Raw genomic sequence first — 25,694 nt, forward strand, 5'->3', positions numbered from 1 at the left:
ACATTCATGGGAGCGCTTCATCTGCGATCGAGATAATTAATATAACTTGCGAATGTAATGATCATGAAGTATAATGGGTGCAGCTAGTTCAATAGGCTTTGCTGCAAATTGCGGTAAGCGGTATTTGCCAGTCTCGACTACGCATACATGCATTATATTTACGCCTATATTTTAACCCGCAGATAATTACAATGACGATCTAGGCGAATCATCTTTTCGCTCCGAAATTGATAAGACAGATCGTTCGAATTAGATGAACTGTCATCTACTTATCTATGAGGATACCTTTAAAAGTTGATTTTGTATTATATATTAGAATCCATAGATATAGAGATATGTTAACATTTGTCTACTTATATGTGCATTCTATCGTTATCATCACGCGCCGTCTTGGTGCAGGACAGGTATAGGTTGCTGCACAGTTTCGAAAAGAAAGAGGATTTGAGAATCAGTATATCGGGCTCGAAGTGTCCAAGATAACACGGCTTATATACATCTGACATGCTGCACCTATATACTGTTTGTGGCAAATAGATGTACATATATATACATACATATATATATGTATATATAGATATTCATAACAAGGTATGTGTTGCGCTGCGACATTATGAATAGCAGTTTATTAAGCTGACGAGGCGAACTTCGAGCTGCATCACAGCCTGCGCTCTCACAACCAGCACGCATCATTCATATACGCGTCGCGACGGACTCCCCATAAATGTAACTTTTTTTCCAACTGTATCGATTTTTTTCTGCTTCCGTTGAGGATTCGATGCACCATACGTAGTGCTTCAAAAGTGTTATTATATCATTTTTCTGCGTCGATTTTACTCAAATTTCGCTTGCAAGCTTCGAGTGAATCATCGTTATCTTTTACTCATATCCACCGTACACGATACATATATCATCGTAGACGTGCGTTTTTGTACTGAAAAAAGTGAGTTTCCAATTGTCACGATGGAAGGTGGATTTTCTTCTTATCACAACGGTGGTCCTACGAGAGAGCAAGACTTTAGTAGATTAGCCCAAAGTGTAACTACATCAATTTTGAAAATATCACAAAATGGTAACTTTGAATTACTGTTGTTGAAAAAAACTTTGGTGACAAATATTTATAATTTTCATTATTATTGTAGTTTCTTCAATGCAAAAAATGGTTAACCAACTTGGTAGCTCTAGCGATTCTCAAGAGCTACGCAATCATTTGTAAGTAACCTAACCCAATGAAAAATATTTTATTCAAATACCATTTCTTCAATTTTATCTATATTTTTTTTATTATTAACAGACATCAGATTCAACACTATACTCAACAACTTGCTAAAGATACCACTAGCCATCTGAAAGAATTGAGTTTATTAGCAAATTCCGGATCCATCAGCCCTGGAGAGCAGCGACAAAATAAAATGCAAAAGGAAAGACTTCAAGATGAATTTATGGCAGCACTTAATAATTTCCAAGTAACTGATAATAATTTTTTTTCCATTTATATGTACCTTTTTTGTCCACTTTTCAATACTGTAAATTTATTTTATTACTTTCAGACAGTCCAAAGGTTAGCTGCATCTAAGGAAAAGGATATGGTAAAAAAGGCGAAGGCCAATGTGGGAATAGGAGTTTTTGGTGAAAAGAAAGTGGAAACACTCATTGAATTGCAAGATAATAGAAGTCAAAAACAGCTACAACAACAGCAACAACAAGAAGAACAAAACATAAGAGTCTTAGAAGAGCAAGAAGCAAATATTCGTAAACTTGAAGTGAGTAAATTTATATTGCATAAAAAATGATGGGCAAAAAAAATTAATTTAAATAATTTGATTTTAAATTTTAATTTTTAGAGTGATATATACACTGTGAATGAAATATTCAAAGAGCTTGGAGCCCTTGTACATGAACAAGCTGAAACTATTGATTCCATTGAAGCATCAGTAGAAAGAACTGAAGTATTTGTTAATGAAGGATCTACTCAACTCAGACAAGCATCAACTTACAAAAATAAATTACGAAAAAAGAAGTTTATATTAGTACTTATTGGTGCCATCATTCTTTCTATTTTAATTGGTATCATTGCATGGAAAGGCTCTTCTTCATCCTAGAGTTAATTCCACAAAGTTTATACGAAATCGAAGGTAATTGCTAATTATTCATATGAATCATTGTAATTATTACAGTTGAATACAACAAACTGATTCTAAAGAGAATGCAGATTGTATGTTAACATAATGGAAACTATGTTGTTGAAAATTTGTGATCACATGTATGAAATTATCAATTTATATTCTATTTATTGGCTAAAATTAAAAATTTTTATGGTCTTTGATAAAAATTTTCCATAACTGAAGCTTGAATTTTGAAACAATTTAAGTATTTTTCAAATTACTTTATTTGAATCAAATTAAAATTCCACCTTTTTTGTTGAAATGATAGAAAATCTTCAATTTTTAGCTAAATAAAAATGTTTTACAAAAAATTATAACTTATTTGACACAAAATATTTTTGCACCAGTTTTCTTAATACAGGATCAAAGTATTTTAAATTATAATTTATTTATAAGTCTAATTATGTATCAGTTAAAAGTCATTGTATAGGTATTTAAAATAACACTTAATTCCATCTGCAAATTAACATGCAGGCTATATCAAATACTTTCATAATGGAAATGATCATTCCATACTGTTATTTTTAAATAAAAAGTAATTTATATGCATCATATACTTACATATTGTTTGTTCTTGTTATCACATTTGGTTATTGCTTTTATGAACTATTTAACTTTTACTTTAATAGATATGTATCAATTAATAAACTCCAGTGATTTATAGTTGTCCGTTGTTACAATATTACAGATAAAAATTTTATTTCTAGACTCAATTTTATTTATGTATGAAAAATGTATTATCAAATGCTTTCGCAAAAATTGTATCTATAAATTTAAAGTAATGTAAAATTTACATGAAATAAAAAATGAAATTATTTCATAAAATTTCTTGTATTAGCGTTACCTTTTTTTCAACTCCATTCTAAAAAGTAATATGAACTATCATCTGTCAAAACTCACAATTTTAGGAGTGGGTTCGAATTACTTCGGAATTTCGGATTCATTTACGAACCAATGGTAAATTGCTCATAGGCGCCATCTGCAGGTTATTTGATGACTCGCATCGTCTGTTCTGACAATCACACTTGATACTCAGTAATATAGTAGCTTGTCCTGCTGCGATGTTGTTTTTGTTGTTACGTACTTGTAAAGACTGAGTTAATGGGTGTTTGCTTTTGACGTTTATTAATTACCTCATTGTAACGACGGTTAATTTTTCTGTGGAAAATGATAGTTTAGACATTTCAATGACTTACCTCAGTGTGTGACCGAAAAATCCATTTCATGTGGACATAAAAATTACGCGAACTGCAAGTGCAATTAATAATTATTACAACATGTGGAAACTCATCTGTACAGTTTTACTAATGCTTTACTTTACTCAGTGTCAGGTTAGCAAAAATAATAATTTAATTTTCCAATATAACGTAATTACTTATCTGTGATAGTTTGACTTGCTTGTTTATAACTTTTAGGCTGATTCATATGATGACAAAAGATGCAAGTGTATTTGCCCGAACATTGATTCCGTATTGAATAACACGTCTAGTGATAAAAGAGTATTGAATTTCGTTACGAACGTTTCAGCGGATAAATGGTGGGTTTTCGAGTCTTGTTTTTTAAAAAAATATTAATTAAATATATCACTCCAATTTGTTTACTATGATATGTTATCCCTAGTGATTGCGATGGAGTGGTTTTACCTAAAATAGGAGATAAACTGCAGGGTAAAGAGCAAATATATTGCCCTAGATGTGATTGTAAATATGAAAATAGAAATACAACTATTATTAAGGTAGTCATGAAGATTTTATTTAAAAAATGCTTTTCTGATAACTCTCTATTGACCCCTTTTTTTGTTCAATTTCAGATTGTAGTTATAATTGTTATATGGGTTATATCATTATTAGTCATTTATATGCTGTTTTTAATATGTTTGGAACCATTTCTTAATAAGCGATTACACAAAGCAACAGGCGGAGTTGGAGGATATCAAGAACATAATAATGAAGAGGTAATAACCGAGGGCAATGATATTGCTATGCATACAGTTAACACTCTCCCAAATCCTAGTTTTTCCATTGAATAAATTGTCCCTTGAAAGAGGAATTCAAAAGTTAATGCAAGAAATTCAAATCAGAACCTGAACATTTTCTATAAATACAATTTTTTTTTTTGTAACTACTTTTTCAATAAATTACATTTTTTTTTGTTTGTGACTATTTATGCAACTTGATAATTTGGACCTTGTCCCTCTAATTTTTTTTTAAATTGTTAAAAATCTTAATCTATTTATGTTCCATAGGATGATACTTCTGTTGCACCTGGAATGTCGCATCCAATGGGTGTGAGAGGGAATGTTTTGAATCGAGTTGGTCTTCAACAAGATAAATGGAAACGGCAAGTCAGAGAACAAAGGCGTAACATTTATGATCGTCATACAATGCTCAATTAATTTGGATTAAGTCATTAAATGACACCTGGGCAGTCATGTTTTTTTTTAAATAAATTTATTTATTTATGATAAGAAATGTTGAATAATGAGAGAAATTATAGATAAATGTAAATATTATGATTTTTTAAAGTTTCTTTAAACATTAAACACATTAAGTACAATATACTTATATAAGGAACTATTCCATGAAGTATATATTTTAACTCATAATAATGTAACTTATTTTAAAACATCTATTAATAAAAGCATTGGTAATGTAAGTTGGTACATTCAAGGTTTTAAAGCATCATCAATTGATTCTTTAACTATGTCGTAAAATACCAAAACAAGTGCACCACCTGTTCCTCTCAGTATATTTGAGAAAGCTCCTTTGAAAAACGCAGTCATTCCCTCTGTTTTAGCTATTTTGAACCAACAGTCTAAAGTATTTTTATACATTCGTTCTTCGGCAGGCCTGCCGGATTGCATCATCATCCTTCTGCGTACAGTATCAAAAGGGTAAGATGTGATTCCAGAAAAACTTGTCACTGCCTTGAATATTAATCATAATGCATTAGTATTAATTTAAGTATTAATTGAAAATGAATACATACTTGAGCAACTAAAAAATTTGTGAAAAAAGATTGATTTTTCATATCTGCCAAGTAAGTTGCTTTGATTGTATCATAGCATCCAAAATAACTTGCTCTATAAATAATTATTCCTTGCACACTAACGTTGAAACCCCGGTACAAGCCAATTGGTCCATCAGATTTCATTACTTTGGATATGCAATCCCATGTGCCTTTGAATTCTCTTTTATCACCTTTGCCTACATCCGCACCCAATCTGGAATATAGTTTTTGACTCAGAAACATAAAGAAAATTTGTGCTTTATTGAGCAAATATTATTTATCAACCTTGTTCTGGCAAAATCCAAGGGATAAACAAATAATAGTGAAGTAGCTCCAGCTGCTCCTCCTGAAGCCAAATTACCAGCAAAATACCTCCAAAAATCTTCTTTTGGAACTCCATCCAAAAAAAGTTTTTTAAACTTATCTTTGAAAGCGAAATTCAAAGCTTGGGTAGGAAAGTATCTTATGACGTTGGCCATATTTCCTCTCCAAAAACTGAAAAATCCAGTCTCTTTGGGTATTCTAATCAGAACATCCAAGATCCCTGGAAGTATTATTATAAAAAACCGTTCATTACTAAAACTTCAAAGGATATGCTCATAAAATAATCACCTTTATACTGTTTATCGGCTGATATCTGTTTGGAGGCATGCTGAACCTGTAGTAATAACTTGACCCTTTCGATCGGCGCGACGGCCGTTTTAGCTACTGCGGCCGATATTCCACCCGCAAGAAAATCGATTAAAAATGCTTTACCTGCTCCATGTTCACCCATGATGCAATGAGCATAATAATTAATCCGGTTATGATCACAAACTATGCTGATAGCTATGCCAAAATTTTCTCAGTTGACAACGGAAAACCGACACAATACGACTGTCTAATGTTTTGCGTTGAATCATGATACGTATTACGTGAATCGGTTATCGTTCTTTTTTTATGTGTTAAAGTGGGAAAAATTTAAAAAAAATGAACTGTATCTATTGAAATTAATTAATTTAGTTCATTCGTAATTTTATTATTTCCTTATGAATTGAAATATTCTATTTAAAAAGCAATGAAAAATGTTATTAAAAAATAAAAAATTTCAAGCGAATACGAAACAATATAAAAGTATATTTACTGATGTACTTATATGTTTCTAGAATTTATAAAAATAGGTATTATTAAGGAATAGTAATCTTACACAAATTCACAAATTTTTTACTTTTTATTTTTTCTTTATCAACTAAAAAAAAGTTCAACATCGTGAAAAAATCTATAAATCTTATAATCTTTTTTCTTAATAATAGAAATATTTGGGTTTGATTAAATAAATATTAAAACATTACATGAATTAATTAATAATCAAAATTGGTTATTTATTTGTTGTTCACAATGCTTATGTGGATCGAGCCTTAACGTAAAATTACTGTTATTTGAGTAAATTTTTTTAAAGAGAAATATATACTTAAAAATTATCGATACATCTGTTAATAGATTTAATTCTTACATGTTTATTTCGTACATAAATACTGCAAAAATTAATATGTTCTTTTCTGAGACTAGAGAATATTGACATCAAAGGCATAGTATCGTAGGTAACACTACTATTTCAATTTGTTTTTTACTGATTAATTCATTCATTTATTGCGCCTTAAAAAGAATTTTTCGTGTCATTGAAAATTCTTTTGTACATTTGTATTGCAATAGCTGATAAATAAATATTTTATAATGTCAAGTGCCTTAAAAAAGTTGCTTTAAGCATTGATACTTTTAAAACTTAATTAAATTGAATGACATGATGTGCATGTATTACTTTATCTAAACAATTTTATTTTTTAATTTCAACAAGAATATCTACTACGTATTTTATTACTTAATTTTTATTTTGAATAAAATACTATTTAGTCAATAATGATTCAGGTAAAAAAAATACATTTTCATATTAGTATTTTTATTTTACTTTTATCAATAATCTGTATAAATTTATCTCAATAATGAGTGCACCAAATGGTGTCAGTACACTTATCAAGCCAACTTCTGCTTATACATTAGTAAATTATCTTTTTTACGTAAAAATAAAAAAAAATAATACTCGGCACAATGTGGCGTCAAGAAATTATTTCTTTAAAGAGAAAATTGTTTCTATTCACACAATTTTCTGTCCTGTCCTTTTTCGTGTCAATAAAACTTTTTCCAATACTTTTTAGAAATCATTTTCTGGACGCATAGAAAGAATTTCGAAATATTTGTTCAGAAATAATTAGAATGTGACAGGATTATTATTCTTAATAACTTTTTATAATTGAACTCACAAACTACAGATTACCGTTAATGAAGATTATCATTTAAATCACTAACTACGTAGAACACATATTCAATATTAACGTGCACATAATTTTTCATCCATACCGTGAATGTTAGTTTATACTTCACAAAAAATATTGAATGCTATATTGCATTACATTACAATAAAAGTTTCATAGTTAAGTAGACAGCAGAAATAATTTTTATGTTTATTAACAATAGAATTCTATATGCTATTTGTTATATAAACATAACCGGAATACCTTTAGTTAGTTTCAGGAATAAAAATCGATATCTGCCTTCTTACCTGTATGATGGTTGGAATAGTAAAAGTTGGAAATGTATAAATAATCCAAAGTAAAAATATTTCTCCAAATAAATATTGTATATAAAATTGTAAATAAAATTTGAGGAGTACATAGACGATTTTTGGGTAAAGGAGTCCCCCGATGCATTGTCATCATTCCTTTGATTTTTTAATACTGCTTTACGCTGCGTGAACAGACTGGAAAGAAATAGAATCAGACGAGTTAGAAGAAGAAGGAGTTGACGATGGTATTGGTATGTTAGTTTTATGACGCAATGAGCTGTTAGGAAATTCTTTCTGATTTCGGGTGTTCAAGCATGATGGATGAACGTCGAGTCAGTGACTCCGAACACATACTTTTGCGACGTCGACACCGGTCATAGTCTTAACAAGCTCTGGGACGCGAGCCACGATGCTTAACACTTCCTCGGTCAACTTTTCTGCACCGATAGCTCCATTGCCACTAGATACCATTGTAATTTTCTTGGCTTGGGATAGAGGAGCAGCAACTTCGGCAGCAACCTATAAAAAAGAAAAACAAATTCATTAAAAATGTAAGCTTCCACATGAAATTAGATGTAAACAGTTATTTTTTAATACCCTTGGTAGAGTTTCAAGCATCATATCAATCATAGCTGCGCTCTTATATTCATTCCAAGCAGCAGCTTTTTTCGCCATTTGTTCAGCTTCTGCTTTCGCTTTAGCTTCAATGGCAAGTGCTTCAGCATCGCCTCTAATTTTAATTGCTTCAGCTTCAGCCTCAGCTTCCATAACAGTTTTGAGTTTATTGGCTTCTGCCATCTTTTCGAGTCTGTAAATTTGAACGAATAAATTGTAATTATTATGGGGATATTTTTGCTTGGTAATTAATAAATACCTGTATTTTTCAGCATTAGCTGGTTGGCGAACAGTAGCTTCTAGTTCTTTTTCTCGACGCAGTTTTTCTTGCTCTTGAACAGAAATTTCTTGGCATCTTTCTACAACTTTGACTTGCATTTGTTCCTCCATAATTCGCTGCTTCGTTTTAGCTGATTGAAGTTCAAAGGCCATTTCAGCCTCAGCTTTCTGGAAAACGTTATGATACATCAGTATTGCAACAGTAAAAAGAAATGCTCAAAATTTACAACGAGAAAATTGGTTTGTTACTAGTATTAGATGTAATTTAAAAAATGAAAATTCGAAACCTACCTTAGTCTGAACTTCAACATCATAAGCAGCTTTCTTTAATTCAAAATCGCGTTGGGCTTTTGCTATTTCCGTATCATTCAAGAATCTGGCGGCCATACGTTGCTCTTCAGCTATAGCTTCTCGAATTTGAGCATCACGACGAGCTTCAGCTTCACCGATTCGCGCATCACGTTTGACCTCTGCCGTACGAGCCATACCGAGTGCTTTCAGATATCCCTACAAAATCAAAAAATACATGATATTTTACAAAATTTAAGTTTCACTTTTTTTCATGTCTATAATAAGTGAAATTTTTGCGTCGGTTCACAGTGAACACACATTTTTTCCTAGATTAAAATGTATCGATAAATACAAAATATACTAGAAATAGAATTCGTGAAATCCAAATTTTCTGATGCAATTATTGAATTTTTTAAAATATATATTTAAAAAAAAAGGATCACTCTTAAAAATCACTTGGAGTTAAAGGGCATGTCTATTAGAGTGCGTCCTTTAATTTATTTTGATCATTTTTTTGCTCCCCCCCCCCCTTTCTTAGATAACTCAAGTAAGTCAAAAAATATTGCCAGATGACTATTGAATATTTCTTATTTAATGTTTTCTAAACGCTTTGGTCCATTAATTTTTTCCAAACTCCAAAATGCATTCGAAAAATTTTAAAATAATTTTTAAAATAAATAATGTTAAAATAAACTTGAATATGAATTTTTGATTGTCATCTGGCAACAATTTATGATACATTGAAGCAATATAAGCAAGGTAAAAGTAAAAAAATAAAAATAAATTAAAGAAGATTATAATATCTATAGAAATAAAATATCTATCAAGTTTAATAATTTGTCAAGTTAGCTGAATTTGAGTAGCCAAAAATTCTGTGATTCAATTTTTAAAAAAAGTGAAAAAAAATGGTGCAATAATAGCAGTAACCCCACTATCTTTAGCTGTACCTACCTTTACGTAACCCTGATTGTAGCAAAACAAAAATTTTTTTCAAGAAGACAATATTAAAAATGGTAAAAAATAAAATAATCAGAATATTATTTTAGCAAACAAAATGTACAATCAGCCAAAGTTGATACTCAAAAATATATTAAATACTGTAAGGGTATTCCTTTACTACTTACTTAATAACTATACTACAGTACATTTACTATATCTACTGTATATTTTTATTATTATTTGTAAGTTTATATTAAATTTTCAAGTATTGATCTACTAATCAATACAGTTTACTCACACTCACCTCTTCATCTCTAATATCTTTAAGGGTATATGATACAACTGTGATTCCCATATTAACAAGATCACTGCTTGCAACTTCAAAAACTTCCTTGCTGAACTTTTTACGGTCTTTATAGATTTCTTCAACAGTCATGCTTCCCATAATAGCTCTTTGATGACCTTCAAGAGTAACAAGTGCAATATTATGGATCTCTTCTTCTGATTTACCTAGAAATTGCTCACAAGCGGTTGATAACATTTCCTCATTTTGACCCTGTATTTTCACCTATTAATAAAAAATGAAATGAAACAAACTGCATCATTTGCTTGATAATGCATAAATAAAAATAGAATAAGTAATTGAGGTACCTGAGCTATGCCAGTAACAGAAATAGGAACACCTTGAGAAGTATAAACTGTAGGACTTTCAACTTGCAGAGTCATGGTGTTCAGAGATATCCTAAAATTGAAGATAAATTATTTTATGTAAATTTATTTATGGTAATAAAAATGGATTAAATTATTTACTTTTGAACTTGTTGAACAATAGGCCAAACAAATACTCTGCCTCCAGGAACCAATAAAGGTTTTCCATAACAGCATCCTTGAAAGATTAATGAATTAAGTTATAAATTAAAAGTTATTGAACATAATATTCAGAAAATTATGAAAAATATATTATAATCTATCAATGAAAGTTACATGAAAGAAATTGTTGTAAAGTATTCAATCATTGGGTGAGCATAGATTTGAGTTTTTTTCAAAACACACATTTGCTAGATAAGAATCAAATCAGGTCATCATAAAATTCTTATGTTCTTTGTAATTCTTACAAAACTTGCCTGAATGACTAGAATTATAATATTCAACTCCCTAGTTAAGAAGTAGTACATTCAATTATTCAATTAAGTTCAAGCAAGAAAAAGTGTACTGAATAAATCTATGCATAGTATACATGGTATGCATATTGAAAATAAAATTAAATTTTTCGTATACTAATTAATTTTTTTTTTAAATTTATCATATTTACTGGTAGCGAAAATAAACTATAGATTAACTGCAGATGGCATGAAATCGTTAAAAACATAAAAATGTAAAATTGATTTTCGATCAAGCGAGTTGGACGTTCTTCATGTATGACTCATATAGATATCAGCGCTATACATTCTGTATTTATGAAATTAATAGCCAATTCCGAGAAGAATAAACGTAATTGATGATAATTACCTGACACTACAAGTGCCTCGTTGGGCCCACAAGTAACGAATCCGCAGGTATTCATGTTGACCTTTTAATTCAACAACTTGAATCACAATCAAGAGTAAAAAATATGACGAACTTTTGCGTTAGCAGTCAACGTAGCATAACCAAGCACACCGCAGAAGACACTGTAGGCTCGCTGTCCGCGTTCTTTTTTTGTACGAGGGGATGCTAAAACAGATAGACAACTTGCTTACGTGCGTATACGCGTGTGTGTATAGAAAATAGTTATGAGCTTACGCTTGGCTGTAAAAAGTCTGACGCTCGAATAGCGATGATGGAGTGTCTGCTGTTGTAAGACTCGAGTGTAAAAGCTGCAAACGGGTGGGGTATGCAATGCGTACAGTCGGAGCAGAGAGGGCAGCGGGGAGGAAAAACCCATGCTGCGTGTGTGACCGAGCGTGAATGATAAGCTTATGCGTGACGGGTTGCATCTTCACACAGCAATGAGCTTTGATTAAATACTACAATGTACTAGTTGGTTTTGCGGAAAAATTTATTCGAATAAAAAATTTTAAATTTCAATACGAAAGTCAATGAATGACCTAAATATGTGAATATTTAAAGTTTTTTCACACTTTAAAGTAAAATCTATACAGTCTTTAATGTTGCACGCTCATTTTTCTTATGGTCAGTTTAAATTACTTTTAATTATTAAGATGACACCTTCGTGACTTTTTTGTTTTTTTAATGAAATCATTTCTATGTTGTAATTGGATTCAAAATAAATTTTTTTACTTTATTCCAATGGGACTTTGAAGTATTTAGCATATGAAACAGATGAATGCATCAGCTACAGTGATTTAAGCTAATCAAGTGATGAAAAGTCAGACGTTGCACTTGTTCCCTCGAGATTTCGCTCAATTAAAGCTTGACCTACTGACATCACCTATGGTACTTACAATATGATATATACATAATTTTAGTTTGTAAATATTAATAAAATTTATTAGTACAATTATTATTATACAAAATTATTTACTCAAACTTATTATGAATTTAATTGTTAAAAATTAATTACAATAACAATTTCATTAACTATATTACAATCTATAATGAAATAGTTGGTTCTTATATACATAATACTAAATTTTAAAATCTTCTAAATTGCTTTTTGAATCGTTCATAGTGATAATCATCTGTTGCTTTCTCATCATTGTCTTTTCGTTTTTCTCTATTCTTTGCTTCTCTTTGAGCTGCAGCTTCTCGTTTTCTTTTTTGTACATCAGCATCGTCGATATTAACTGAAAAATAAATTTATACCCTTGAAATTTGGAAATTTAAAATTTATGTAAAATAATATTGAAAATTACGATTAGCTTACATCTATTGTGTTGCACAAAATTTACTGCCATATTTGTTGGTACAAATTGTGATGGGGCATCCTTTTTTTTATGTTTTTCCCACAGTAATTTCATTTTTGCTTCTTCTGTTGCCTCAATATTTCGTATTTTAGCTCTAAAAGTAGAACATAAAAAATGTAAAATAAGAACAAATTCTTAAAAGAGCAATCCAACTAGTACTTACTCAATACCAAGATCAACCTCTGGAATACCAGAGAGCATTTGATTTGATAACATTTCTTCACTTTTGTGTGAAGTACTTTGTCTTAAGTATTCTGGAACTGCTCGAAGAGCAGCTTCTTCTGGTGAACAATATATATTATCATGATTTCCATCTTCTTCATTTTTTCCAGAATATGTTTTATTTTTCCTTTTTGCTAATTCTTCTTCAATGTATTTTACCCTAAAAGTATATAAATTATATGCACACTTTATATGTATTGTATCAAAATAATTTTGAGTAAATATTTTCTTACATTTCCTCATCTTCATCACGTTTATTTGTTTCTGCATTAAACTGTGTTCCAATAGAAGTATCATAAGTATCTTGCTTCAAGTTTGCATTTTTCAATGAAGCCATATTTACCATCCCTCCTATTTTTATACGGAACGTATCAGACTGTACCAAGAATAGATCAAAATGTGTTAAACAATTGTAATTTTTTGAAAAGAACATCATTATGAATTAATACTCACAGCTATTGGATCTTTTGGTGCTGTTTCTCCAAGTGCCAAGGTTACAATGTCTACTCCTTTTTGTCGTTCTCTAATTTTTTGGATTGTTTTAAGCTCTTCCAATTTGGAACTGTCACAAATAAAAACAAATTTTAAAATCAAGAATAATTGATCATTATTAACTTTTAGCTAAATAAATTTTCACCTTATTTCAGGATCTTCTTGCTCACTGTCACTGGACGATTTTTTTCGTTGACGTAAACATTTGTTTTTGCTTTTTTTCTTAAATACTATTTTTTCTGTTGGATCGTCTGAATTCGACATTGTTTGATAAATTTAATTTTCTTTCTACTTTATCTCAGTCGTTGTAGTACAAACTAACATACAGTTTGTTTATGTTTTCTTTTAGAAAGCTAAAGATGCAAGCAGCGCCTTTCGAAGTACTCTCAGAAATCTGGAACTATTTGCTATTCTTTAGATTATAATCTTGACAACGCTGGCCGTTTACGAAACAAAAAGAGCTTAGTGGGGCCATTCATAAATTACGTAATGAGATTTCACGTGTTTTGTGACCCCCCCCCCCCCCCCCACGTAATGANCATTAATAATTGGTCCCCCCCCCATCCCCCTCCCCCTATAGTAGCCGTAATAATCAAATTATTTTTTTTTAAATTTAATGGTAAATTAAATGAAATCAAATCATTGTTTTTAAATCAACATTTTAATTAAATATTTTCTAAAATTAAAATTATTTATGAAGTAATCAAATAGAACTTATAAACAAATATATTCTCTTTCTTATGATTATAAAAATATGAAGTATGAAATATACGTATAAATAAATTAAACTTCATCTGACCTCAACTTTTACGATTTATATTCATAAGAACAATGAAGATCAGTTATTAGTGTAGTGTTTTATTACATCGTCAGCTACGAAGTAATAGTTATTTATGCAACAAGTGCCCAAAACGCGGCATGACCGGCACTCGTGTCCTTTTCCGCACACTGCGCAAAAAGCTGGGCACGTGTTGCATACAAAATTTTATGCAATAGTAGGCGAAAAATACGTTCACTTAAATGAGGCGTTTTACCGCACACCCGTGTTCAAAATGGGGCATTTTACCGCGCACAAGTGTCCAAAAACGCTTTTTGCGCACTAAAAAATGTGCGAAAAAGTATGTTATGTTATACGCCATATAAATACTCATTTTGTTAATTTTTTAGAAGAAATTTCAATTAGATTACAGACCCAACAATTTTATTTTGGGCTACTCTCGCGCAAATAATTATTACGTAAAAATTTGTAAGACCACCCCTCCCCCTCACATAATTTACAGTAATTCAAAATGGAAGATCATTCGCGCGCGAAGCGCGCCTAATAGTTACTATTTCAAAAAATTATGATATATTATAGTTGCTCCAGCGCAGGAATGCCTCTCGAGTTTCAAGAGATATCTCCTTGCGCTGGGGCGACGTTATTGAAAAAACAAAAAATACAGAATAGTTACATTTTGAAAATGCAAGTTTGACTTTTTTTCTAACACAGAAAATCGTTGTATATTCTCAAAGTATGAAGATTTAAATACTTCCAAAGGGGTAATTGTCTATCAAGAAGCTTCTCTTTCTAACAAGTATATAGACAAGCGGGTTTATGATAAGAATTTTTATTACGATTAGAAATCTATCAATAATTTCTTTTTAACACTGCGTGCGCGAAACACGGGTTTTCTAACCTTAAAGCGTCAGAAAACCCTAGTTTCTCGCAAGCAGAGTTAAAAAATATCGTTTGCAACTAGTCCGCGAGGAAGTTGACTCATCCAGGAGTCTTTGCACCCTCGCTACGCTCGGGTGAAAACAACTCCTGGATGAGTCAACTGCTTCGCGCACTTGTTACAAAATATACTATTATTTGTTAAAACAATACAGTATAACCATACAAGCTTTCAAATATAGGTACTATCAAAGGAATCAGCGAAACGATGAGTATAAGTAATGTAAGCATGCGAGTAGTATTATACATTTGGTCCAGCTAATTTCAAATAAATCATAGCCACGGGTGATCATCTTGAACTGTCCTATACGGAGCACTTTACAATCGCAATTGAGGCAGACCCAATGGGTTGTGTTCATCTTGAAGGTCTTGATGATTAGGCGATAATAGACGAATTACAATGGGGACATACAATCTTATCCTTCTTGTCATGTACCATGCACGGCTTCTTCTTCTTCTTATCGTTTAATAGTCTTGGAGAGTAGGTATAACATTGCCGAATTGCTACTGCTTCCGCAGGTGGCTTGAAATGGACCCATGACGAACCGGGCCTGTTCTGGCCGTTGAAAATGCGAATTTGGGGGTAAAAAAAATACCACCAGATAGACCTTTAATTGCACATTCCAGAAAAACAATTCGCAACATTTGCACACCCTTGAATTTTTTACAACAGAATTTTAGAACATTTTAGATTTAGATTTAGAAGAATTTTAGAACGCCCGCTACGCCGCAGCTCTCTCTTGCTGCCTCGGCGCGTGGCGCGTGCTGCAAGAAAAAGGACAAATAAAAGTCTTCTGCTCCGCGAAACCAGCGTGTCGGTGTGAATGTGAATGACAGTTTATAACCTTTCAAGCCGTATAATAACCTGCATCATTGTAATTAAAATTAAGTACATAAAATCATGAGGGTTTCACATTTATTTGAAAAATTTAAGCTGTCTTCAGCTACTCAAATCAGATGGGTAAAGCTATATAAATTCCTTAAAAAATTATTCTTTTTGTGTTTCTATAATGATAAAAATCCCATTTCAGCAAACTTCTTCTACAGCAAAATATAAGTTAATCAATGAAGTAGAAAAGTTAATTGAAGATAATAAAATCAAACCTCGAAAACATCCAGGGATTGTTAAGCGAGGCACTGTTGAAATGCCCAAATGGATTGTCTCTGCAATAGAACAATGTTTACAGGGTAAAACAAATATTTAAATATAAAAATATTAAACATTAAGTATGAATTTCTTCTAAAATGGTATTGTTGTAAAATATAGTGAAAATATATAATCTGTAACATTTTGACTTATTGTTTTTTCTTTATTGCATTACAGATGTACAAGATAAACCTCTACTTTTGAGAGAAAGACAAACATTTTCAAATTATTTATTCAGTAGAAGATTACCACTAGGAGATTCCGATGTTAAAAAAATATATCGAGAGATTGAATACAACATTTTGGCAAAAAAGTATGGAGATTTAGAAACTATTGATGATGAATTTGAAATAGAAAAAAGAAGAAAAATAATTAAAGGAGAGGCTGTTAATAAATTAAAACAATGTGTTTATGATTGGAAACCAATTGAATATAATGCATACAAAAGTTATTTATACATGATAACAAGAAGTGTACCAGAATATGCTGTGTTAGATACTATTTTTAAAGAAATTCAACTTAGAAATCCAACCTTTAATCCAAAATCTATGTTTGATTTTGGTTCTGGCGTGGGAAGTGTTTTGTGGTAAGTTTTTTAGATAAGATTTTCATATAAATAATAGTATATTTTTTTTAAAAGTAAGACTTACGTTACAAATTAAAATTAATGATTCCAAAATATTCCCAGGGCTGCATTAGAAAGGTGGAATACCATAAATGAATATATGGGTATTGATATTTCTGCAGATATGTGTGACTTATCTGAAAAAATAATAAGCTTACGCCCCAAAAAATATAAAAAAGCCTTTTTTAGACAATTTCTTCCAGTATCCAACGTAAGTATTATAAAATACTCTAGTTACAAGTTAAGATTTTTGACATTAATCACAGTAAAAATAAATATTTTAGTTACAACATGATATAGTTGTTAGTGCGTATAGTTTAATGGAACTGGAATCTGCCAAAAGTAGATTAGAAGTTATTGCCAAGTTATGGAAAAAGACAAATCAGTACCTAATTATTGTTGAACAAGGAACCAATGCTGGATATAAGGTTTGAAATATGTTCATTCACTATAAATCTATACAATCTATATAAGTGGAAAAAAAATCAGTATTGTGTTTTTTACAGTTGGTTCTGGAAGCCCGTGATTTTGTAAATTATTTAATGGATACAGAATATTATCAGGATCAAAAACATTTCATTTTTTCACCAGTGAGTACATTTGAGTTTAAATCTTTACAAAAATGAAATTTGAATCATTAATTAAAATTTATTTATTTAGTGTCCCCATAAGAATCCATGTCCAAGGTTACTTCAAAACAAAGGTTTTCCATGTAATTTTGGAATTCAATACATGCCTCTGCGTCTATTAGGACCTCAACGCCATAATTTTGAACTTTATTCTTATGTTGTTCTTAAGAAAGGTAGGTTTCGTATTATACAAACACAAATTTAAAGTGAGCTTGAAAAAAATTCAAAAAATTACCCATAATTTAATATAGGAAATCCCACTAGTGAAGATAATTGGAGTCGTATTGTTAGACCTACTTTGGTTCGTAAAAATCATGTCAGATGTCGAATGTGTACATCTGAAGGGCAATTAGAAGAAGTTGTAGTTACCAAATCTAGACATGGAAAGTTAGTATAATTCTTATAAATTATTTTTCTCTTCAAGCAAAATTATTTCTAATTTGTCTTATTTATTAAAAAATATTTAAAAGTTTTTAAATCAAACCTAAATTAACTCCATTTTTTTAGGCCTTTCTATAGATGTGCAAAAGCATCAGGATGGGGTGACAGACTATCAATTGAACCTAATCCATCTTACGAGGGCGCAGATGCTGTTGTCATACCAAATGAAAATGAAGAAACGGATATTAGTGCTTCATTCGAATCTGTAGATGTTTCATTTAAAGAAGAAGATCCATTTGCAGCAGGTTACAAAGAAGCTATTTCAAGACCTGAAAAATTAAAGCGAGGAAAAAATAATTTGGAATCATCTGACATAGAAAGTCAAGACTTGAAACCAATTTATACTTCAGAAACACCATATGTGTCTAAATAATAGAAAATACCGTAAATCGACGTCTCCCACCAAGAGTAATATGTTTATATATTAAATTAAATGGAAAAGTGTTACTCTTCATGGGGAGTGTCGAAATATGTTTGTATAAAAAGATGAAGTTAAATGTAAATATTTATGAAGTATGTTTTGTTATATAAAGTATATAAGATATACACAACTCTGTTTTTATTGAATGGTTTTTTATTAATTTTTTTTATAAATTTAATTAATTTTTCGATTCATAATCTCTTATTGCATAGTTTCGTTTTTCTTGATTTACACTTATTTATCCTTCTACAATTACATCTTTTTAATTTCTCTTCAGCTTGGTTTTCGATACTGTAACTGTCTCTGTTGAAATATAATATATATCAACATTTTAATAATAAAAAAGTAAATTAGTATTAAATATCTCGAAAAAAAGTATTTAATTATACTAATATGTCCCTTTGATTTTGCAATTCAGTGTTGAGTAAGATTTTTCTACATTTTCGTTTTTTACGCGCGAACTGCTGTATCTTAAGTTTATCTTAGTAATAATTTTTTTTTTAATGGGGTTTTGTTATTTTAATATGTACAACGTAAAAATATACTATTATGAATCACAACAAAAACAATGAAAATATGTTTCATCATATTTTCGTAGATCTGACTTTTTCGTTATGGTGCACGTACGTAGAAACTCGTTTTGTTTTTAAAAATGTTTAAAGAAAATTAAATAAGCTTGGTGTTTCCTGTTTATTACTTTTGGAAGATATCGATGAAGGTTCCTATAACCTTTTGTAGCTTTGGACGAAATTTCTACAGATTTTTTAAATTATCATACTTATAGTGTATTCCTATTGATGCAACTCTGATTTTTCATATTTATTGTAAGTAAACTGAAAGCCATATTTTTTTTAATTCAAAATATGGTGCAGGTCACATCTAGTTCTATCAAAATATAAATCTCATTTCACTAACAATTTTGAAGAACTAAAAATATAACAATATCACTAGTTAATGTTTGTGATTTATTAATATTTTCAAATTTTATGGAAAAATTATCCGAAAATCATTGAGAAATTATGAAATCTTTAAAAATTAAAAGATCAAAATCGATTTTGGCACCATTTGGCAGCAAAACGTGAATTTTTTTAGAAAAAGTGCACATTTCAATGTTCTCTTTAGAATCTCCATGATATTGTCAAAATTTGAAGCAGTAATAATAATTTGAAGCACAATGAAAGTATGTACATTGATCAAAAAATCACAAAGAAATTATGTAAGGATTATAGAGCATTCTGATGTTAAAAAAAATACAAATTATTTAGAATCTGATTCTTTGCATTAAATTGAACCAAGGGCAAAAATAGAAATTGATTTTAAAGTTTTTGAACAATTTAAACAATCAACATATTGTTGAACACCTTTAAAAATATTTCAAAATTCAAGGTTTTCAATTAGCACAATAGAGCAATAGAATATTTCAGAACCTTTCAAATACTTAAAATGGTCATTTCATGTTTTGCCCGGGTTGGATAACTTAGGTTAGCCTAAGCATAATTAATTTTTGCATAATTAAAACTTATTTCATCCTGTTTTTACTACATTGTCACTGGATGGCACGCACTTTTCTGTGTTATTTTGATCTTTGGTGTCTACTTTTTCTTCTTCATTTTGCTCATCTTCTTCATCATTGCCATCTTCATCCTCATCTTTATCATCATCTTCATCATCATCGTCTTTGTCTTCATCTTCTTCTAGGAGTTTTTTACGAGCAAGCTGAACTGCTTCCCACTCTCTGTAGTGACCTTTTCTTTTAGCTTCAAAAGCCTTTTTCCTTTCTGAATGTAAAAAAAGTAATATCATATTTAATTCAATACACTATATTGTAAGAAATTTTAGTTAATAAAATACCTTTCTCTTCTGGAGTATCTTCCTCTTCTTCTTCTTCACTGGATTCTTCAAAAATTCTTGGCTGTACATTTTTTTCTAGTCTAATAATTAATTCATATAATTAAATTGGGTATTTTATTCATGAAAAATTACATGCAGTTTTAAATGAACAATTATGAATATATTTAATTAATCTTACTTTGATGCTACAGCAGAAGAATCTATGAAGTCTCCTTCATTTTCAACACCCTCAAAATTAAAAGGTGTTTTGGGCTCCTCAATTTTCATGTGGCCATAATCTTTGTCAGCAGGATGCAATGTAGCAATAATGTTCATTTCATCCCATTTTGTTTCTTTTGATGCTCTGTATAATTAAGAAGAATCTCTTATTATTTTGAGTCAATTTGGGAGTTAATTTAAATTAAAGATAATCTATTTAATTTATTTTTTTTGCAAAAATTAAATGTAATCATTATTTAAATATCTGAGTCAAAAATATAACCCAGTACGAGTCAATGCATCCAAATAATTTGCACGATCGAGAAAAAACATCGATGGAGTCATCAGTTCATTATGCATTCAAAGAAAGAACTAATGAGTATAAACCTTGACACACCTCGAAAGCAATTGATAAACATAATAGAAATCGTGCAAACGAGTAGCATACCTGGGAGCCTCTTGATTATCAAAGCTACTGGATGTCTTGAGAATTCCTTTCGAGGGTCGTTTTCCAAGATTTTCAGCCATTTTTTGTCGTTCGTTGCTTTTGGTTCAGTCTATTAGTTCAGAACACACGTGTATCACTATGTTTATGTATAGACGTTTGATATGAGTCGAGTTAGTCGTCAGCGCGAAACGCACACTATGCCGAGCACAAGTACCTATCGCTAATATTCTCCACAAGACGCACGACGAATCTCGATCCCACGGCGCTCTATAAAGCGAGCGCGATCTGCAATTGGTATGCGATTATTCGAAAGAAGGATAATTTAAGTACAACGCTTTCACGGCTTTACCCGAAATGCTGCTTGGCGGGGGTTATACCTATACAGGCATATAATATACCTGTTACGTGCATAAGCAGCGCACCCCTCGTCGCCTTATCATATTATCATTCATCACGTTCTCACGCGATTTCGCGCGCGCTTCTCGCGTTCACGACACTTGATCCACTTTTCGCCGAGCCTCCAGAGCTGTAAAAACACTAGTGCGGGGGGATCGACTGTGTGCAGGCAACGAGGGTTGAAGGTACACGCAGAGCTCAATTACTGCTGTACAAAAGGAGGGAAAAAATAGGTCGGATCGTGCGAGGGGGTGGGATGACGGAGCGTGTGAGGTGCACGCGCTCGACTCTCGAGCTTTCGGAGTCGCGCCAATATCAGTAACGTACGTTATGACAAGAATGCCTAGGCGCACTGCAAGTCGTTGCTGCAATCGACAATCTATATACGTTATTAAGTATTTCCGAGTTATGATAGAAGGCGCCAGCCGTGCGCATCCGAGCCTCGTATACATGTGCATGTGCAGTTTGTAATTGGCGAGCCGTGGTTCGCGATACTGGTGTGGGTGGTGTATGCGCGCCGCGACTGCTAACGGCTAACCAGAGACGCGTCATGATACCGTATCGCGCACAGATTGACGTTGCAACTTGTGTAGCGCCAGTATACTATGTAAAATATCAAAATTTTGCAAAATGTAAAATTGTAACACCATGATTGATTGAAAACTTGAATGCCAGTACTGACATAGGCCTGCAGACATTTTTCACTTGATACTTCTGTCATTTCTCACTTCTAAATGTAAAGAATGATATAAGTATCTGAAAAATTTTGAACTTTATTGAACATTAGAATATTATTTAATGGATTGCAGGAATGAAAATTTGCTTTCGCGAAAATGTAATCTGACTTGAATTTTGACACAAAATCGGCTGGCATTCATATTCTCGGAACTCAATATAAGCAAGCATATCCATATAACACACTTACGCGTAGCATATGACAACACGTAGACTCATTACTCAACTGTATGATGGAGCCGCTCTGCGTGTAGTCTGCGTCAGCTTTTTTGCACCTCACCGATACTACTAACGATATGTAATTGTTGTTCTCCGAGTTATTACAGGTGTTCTGATCGATGTGTGACCATCACTGATTTTCCGTCTCATCTTTTTCTAACTCTGCGAGTTCATTTAAAGGCAAAGAAAAAATGACGAGTCTCAGAGAAATGCAAATAGGTAAACATACAAACTTGTTTGGTTAAATATCCATCGGCTTGGTTTGACTTATGGATCAATTTATACTTTTTCGATGCTTTTTTCAAGGATTTGTACTTAATTATTCAATTTCTATTCTTTGACGAACATTTTTTACCGTACCTTTTCTCTGTTGAAGTTGTGTATTACGCATAATTTATATGACGTATGGTCGGAACTTGATTAATGTAAACAATTTTTTCAATTGTTATTCAACTCGACATATATTAAGAAATAGGTTCAATTGTTAAAATCGTTTGTGATACTTCAAGTTCTTAATTGATTACTTTTTTTACAGCTGCACTGAAGCAGATGCTAAATTTGAATGATCCGCAACCTAGATCAGATGTTACAGTTCCAGTATGGAAAGTTTTAATTTACGATAGAATAGGTCAAGATATTATTTCACCTCTTATTTCAATAAAAGAACTTCGTGAGCTAGGTGTCACATTGCATTTGTAAGCATACGTTTAAACATTTAATAAGCAAAGTTCATTTAAATTTTTACATTTGTCTTATCATTTTTTATATCACAGACAACTCCATACAGACAGGGATCCTATTCCAGAAGTACCAGCTGTGTATTTTTGTGCGCCAACTGATGAAAATATTGGACGTATTGGCCAAGACTTACAAAATAAATTGTATGATGTTTATCATTTAAATTTTATTTCGCCTATAAATAGGTCTAAGATGGAAGATTTAGCCTCAGCTGCTTTAATGGCGGGAGCTGTAGCTAATATTCACAAAGTAAGATTAACATATAATTAAAAAACATCATTTTTTCTAAATAAGCTGATGTCAAATTTTCTTTTATAGGTATATGATCAGTATCTAAATTTCATTTCTTTGGAAGATGAACTTTTTATTCTCCGACATCAAAATAGCGATATTATATCTTATCATGGTAAAAAAAATTTAATTAAAGATTTTATCAAAGCAAATTAGCAAAGAAAATAAATTAAATTTGTATTTTGCAGCACTCAATCGTGGAGAAATAAAAGATACAGAAATGGATAGAATTATAGATATTATTGTTGATAGTTTATTCTCAGTTTTTGTGACATTGGGAACAATACCTGTTATTAGAAGTCCTAGGGGTAATGCAGCAGAAATGGTTGCTTCAAAACTCGATAAAAAATTACGAGAAAATACTTGGGATACAAGGAACACATTGTTTCAAGGTGAAGGTATTCGACCCCATAATCTTTTTAGGTAAGATAATTTTTTTTTGTAGTTCATTCAAACATCATTCCTATTAATATTTTTATATTTTCTTCAGTTCTGTTAGACCACTCCTGATTATCCTGGACAGAAGTGTTGATATGGCAACAGTATTTCATCATACTTGGACTTATCAAGCATTGGCACATGACGTTTTGGATCTTTCATTGAATCGTTTAGTTGTAGAAGAAAGTATAGGCAAATCAGCTAGTGGTGGTGCACGTTCTAAAACCCGTGCATGTGAACTTGATGATTCTGATAAATTTTGGGCAAGTCATAAAGGCAGTCCATTCCCAACAGTAGCTGAAGCTATTCAAGAACAGCTAGAACAATATCGTTCTCATGAACAGCAAGTCAAGAGACTAAAGAGTACAATGGTATACTTGGAAAACTATTATTAATTAAAGTAAATATTTATTACAAGTTTTGAGTTTTTTGACATATTTTTAGGGCATTGATAATGAAAGTGATGAAGCCATATCTATGATGACAGACACAACAGCCAAATTAACTAATGCAGTAAATTCATTACCACAGCTGTTGGAAATGAAACGTTTAATTGATATGCATACAACAATAGCAACAGGTAGATCTTTATTAAATGTAATGACGAAAATTGTTGCTCAAAATTTAATAAAATTCTGATTTTACAGGCATATTGAATTCAATAAAATCTCGACGGTTAGACACATTCTTTGAAATTGAAGAAAAAATTATGAGTAAACAAACACTGGATAAAAGCGTTTTAGATATCATCAATGACACAGAGTGTGGATTACCGGAAGATAAATTACGACTTTTTATAATTTATTATTTGTGTACCAATATGTCCGATGCCGAGTATAATAAACATGAGAATGCTTTGTCAAATATTGGATGTGATTTAAGTCCTCTAACTTATCTTCGAAGATGGAGGTAAAGTTTTTATTTTATTTGCAAATGTTTAACTTATTTTTCAAGTAAATAAAATATTAAATAAGAAACACTTGAATATTTTGCAGGAATTATACAAAAATTGCAGGAATCCAAAATAGTTATGAAGGTGGTGGAACAAAAACTGTTAGTATGTTCTCTAAACTAGTAAATCAAGGATCATCTTTTGTCATGGAAGGAGTTAAAAATCTCGTTGTTAAAAAACACGTAAGAATACTTATTCATCAGAGCATTCTTTTTTTATAACATACAATATTTAAAATTATTTTTGAATTTTAGAATTTACCAGTTACCAAAATTGTTGATGAGCTTGTAGATATGAGACAATCTGCTCAAACAGAAGATTATTGTTATTTTGATCCTAAGCAGTTGAAACATTCAGATCAGGTTCCAAAGAATAAAACAGTATTTCAAGATGCTATAGTTTTTATTGTAGGAGGTGGAAATTATATAGAATATCAAAATTTGATGGATTATGTAAAGGTATGTTTATTGAACACTTTTTTTAATTTAGAAAACACATAACGGGTAAACATGAACATTCAATATTTTACTCAAGATATACCCATTTTGTATCATACAACTTAATCTTAACAGTAACTATCAAAATTAAGATTTGAAACCGTAAATTTTTTTTAGCAAAAAGCTAATGGTGGTACAACAAAAAAAATTGTGTATGGTTCAACTACACTGACGAATGCTAAACAATTTCTCAAGCAATTGTCTCTACTTGGACAAGAAGGGCAATAATCTATTTATACAAGTGTAGATATATTCGCAAGAGATCTATATTTTTCACAATACTTCTGTATCCTATAAATCTTTATACTATAGATCCATTAGTTTTTATGCTGTTGAATATATACATTTCATTAAATGAATTTTATAATTATTTGTAAACTGTCAAATATTATAAATAATGAAGAAGTTGTAATATGTATAAAATTAAGAATTAAAAAAAC

The 25,694-nt window shown here is 31.0% G+C and overlaps 8 protein-coding genes across 10 annotated transcripts; 4 read left to right on the forward strand and 4 right to left on the reverse strand.

Annotated features, from left to right (window-relative positions):
- Positions 1–369: 369 nt before the first annotated feature.
- LOC106648861 (syntaxin-12) lies at positions 370–2,339 on the forward strand. Its single transcript, XM_014365998.2, has 5 exons — positions 370–1,069; positions 1,140–1,209; positions 1,292–1,463; positions 1,548–1,760; positions 1,842–2,339. The coding sequence occupies exons 1-5, from the start codon at positions 961–963 to the stop codon at positions 2,097–2,099; spliced, it is 822 nt and encodes a 273-aa protein (XP_014221484.1). The 5' UTR covers positions 370–960; the 3' UTR covers positions 2,100–2,339.
- An 862-nt stretch (positions 2,340–3,201) lies between these two features.
- LOC106648768 (uncharacterized protein CG1161) lies at positions 3,202–4,824 on the forward strand. The gene is made up of 5 exons (XM_014365845.2): positions 3,202–3,493; positions 3,578–3,699; positions 3,783–3,897; positions 3,973–4,116; positions 4,408–4,824. The coding sequence occupies exons 1-5, from the start codon at positions 3,440–3,442 to the stop codon at positions 4,555–4,557; spliced, it is 585 nt and encodes a 194-aa protein (XP_014221331.1). The 5' UTR covers positions 3,202–3,439; the 3' UTR covers positions 4,558–4,824.
- Positions 4,825–4,827: 3 nt separating this feature from the next.
- On the reverse strand, positions 4,828–5,946 carry LOC106648769 (ADP,ATP carrier protein 1-like). Its single transcript, XM_014365847.1, has 4 exons — positions 5,784–5,946; positions 5,457–5,715; positions 5,151–5,385; positions 4,828–5,088 (listed from the first exon to the last, which is right to left on the reverse strand). Exons 1-4 carry the CDS (start codon positions 5,944–5,946, stop codon positions 4,828–4,830), a joined length of 918 nt encoding a protein of 305 aa, XP_014221333.1.
- A 1,878-nt stretch (positions 5,947–7,824) lies between these two features.
- LOC106648772 (flotillin-1) lies at positions 7,825–11,834 on the reverse strand. 2 transcript variants are annotated; one of them, XM_014365852.2, is made up of 10 exons: positions 11,677–11,834; positions 11,404–11,607; positions 10,705–10,780; positions 10,546–10,636; positions 10,193–10,462; positions 8,956–9,171; positions 8,645–8,832; positions 8,368–8,578; positions 8,125–8,289; positions 7,825–7,965 (listed from the first exon to the last, which is right to left on the reverse strand). In XM_014365852.2, exons 2-10 carry the CDS (start codon positions 11,456–11,458, stop codon positions 7,948–7,950), a joined length of 1,290 nt encoding a protein of 429 aa, XP_014221338.1. In that variant the 5' UTR covers positions 11,459–11,607; positions 11,677–11,834; the 3' UTR covers positions 7,825–7,947. The 2 variants fall into 2 exon arrangements, with proteins under 2 accessions (XP_014221338.1, XP_014221339.1); XM_014365853.2 differs by having other exon boundaries at positions 10,199–10,462; positions 11,677–11,833.
- A 582-nt stretch (positions 11,835–12,416) lies between these two features.
- Positions 12,417–13,969, reverse strand: LOC106648773 (telomere length and silencing protein 1 homolog). Its single transcript, XM_014365856.2, has 6 exons — positions 13,660–13,969; positions 13,476–13,584; positions 13,256–13,398; positions 12,964–13,182; positions 12,761–12,894; positions 12,417–12,680 (listed from the first exon to the last, which is right to left on the reverse strand). Exons 1-6 carry the CDS (start codon positions 13,776–13,778, stop codon positions 12,529–12,531), a joined length of 876 nt encoding a protein of 291 aa, XP_014221342.1. The 5' UTR covers positions 13,779–13,969; the 3' UTR covers positions 12,417–12,528.
- Positions 13,970–15,345: 1,376 nt separating this feature from the next.
- Positions 15,346–18,460, forward strand: LOC106648853 (methyltransferase-like protein 17, mitochondrial). The gene is made up of 9 exons (XM_014365987.2): positions 15,346–16,189; positions 16,260–16,416; positions 16,553–16,961; positions 17,064–17,211; positions 17,285–17,428; positions 17,507–17,590; positions 17,661–17,802; positions 17,881–18,016; positions 18,137–18,460. The coding sequence occupies exons 1-9, from the start codon at positions 16,130–16,132 to the stop codon at positions 18,441–18,443; spliced, it is 1,587 nt and encodes a 528-aa protein (XP_014221473.1). The 5' UTR covers positions 15,346–16,129; the 3' UTR covers positions 18,444–18,460.
- A 696-nt stretch (positions 18,461–19,156) lies between these two features.
- LOC106648827 (protein phosphatase inhibitor 2-like) lies at positions 19,157–21,845 on the reverse strand. Of its 2 annotated transcripts, XM_014365942.2 has the most exons (5): positions 21,338–21,845; positions 20,989–21,273; positions 20,521–20,685; positions 20,343–20,422; positions 19,157–20,269 (listed from the first exon to the last, which is right to left on the reverse strand). In XM_014365942.2, the coding sequence occupies exons 2-5, from the start codon at positions 21,066–21,068 to the stop codon at positions 20,016–20,018; spliced, it is 579 nt and encodes a 192-aa protein (XP_014221428.1). In that variant the 5' UTR covers positions 21,069–21,273; positions 21,338–21,845; the 3' UTR covers positions 19,157–20,015. The 2 variants fall into 2 exon arrangements, with proteins under 2 accessions (XP_014221428.1, XP_014221427.1); XM_014365941.2 differs by having other exon boundaries at positions 20,989–21,845.
- A 228-nt stretch (positions 21,846–22,073) lies between these two features.
- On the forward strand, positions 22,074–25,658 carry LOC106648824 (protein sly1 homolog). Its single transcript, XM_014365938.2, has 11 exons — positions 22,074–22,557; positions 22,874–23,033; positions 23,112–23,325; positions 23,395–23,482; positions 23,556–23,790; positions 23,858–24,176; positions 24,250–24,385; positions 24,453–24,714; positions 24,801–24,939; positions 25,012–25,215; positions 25,372–25,658. Exons 1-11 carry the CDS (start codon positions 22,530–22,532, stop codon positions 25,480–25,482), a joined length of 1,896 nt encoding a protein of 631 aa, XP_014221424.1. The 5' UTR covers positions 22,074–22,529; the 3' UTR covers positions 25,483–25,658.
- Positions 25,659–25,694: the final 36 nt, after the last annotated feature.

The sequence above is a fragment of the Trichogramma pretiosum genome, unplaced genomic scaffold (genome assembly GCF_000599845.2).
Source record: "Trichogramma pretiosum strain Unisexual culture from Peru unplaced genomic scaffold, Tpre_2.0 scaffold33, whole genome shotgun sequence".
In the NCBI taxonomy this organism is placed as follows: domain Eukaryota; kingdom Metazoa; phylum Arthropoda; class Insecta; order Hymenoptera; family Trichogrammatidae; genus Trichogramma; species Trichogramma pretiosum.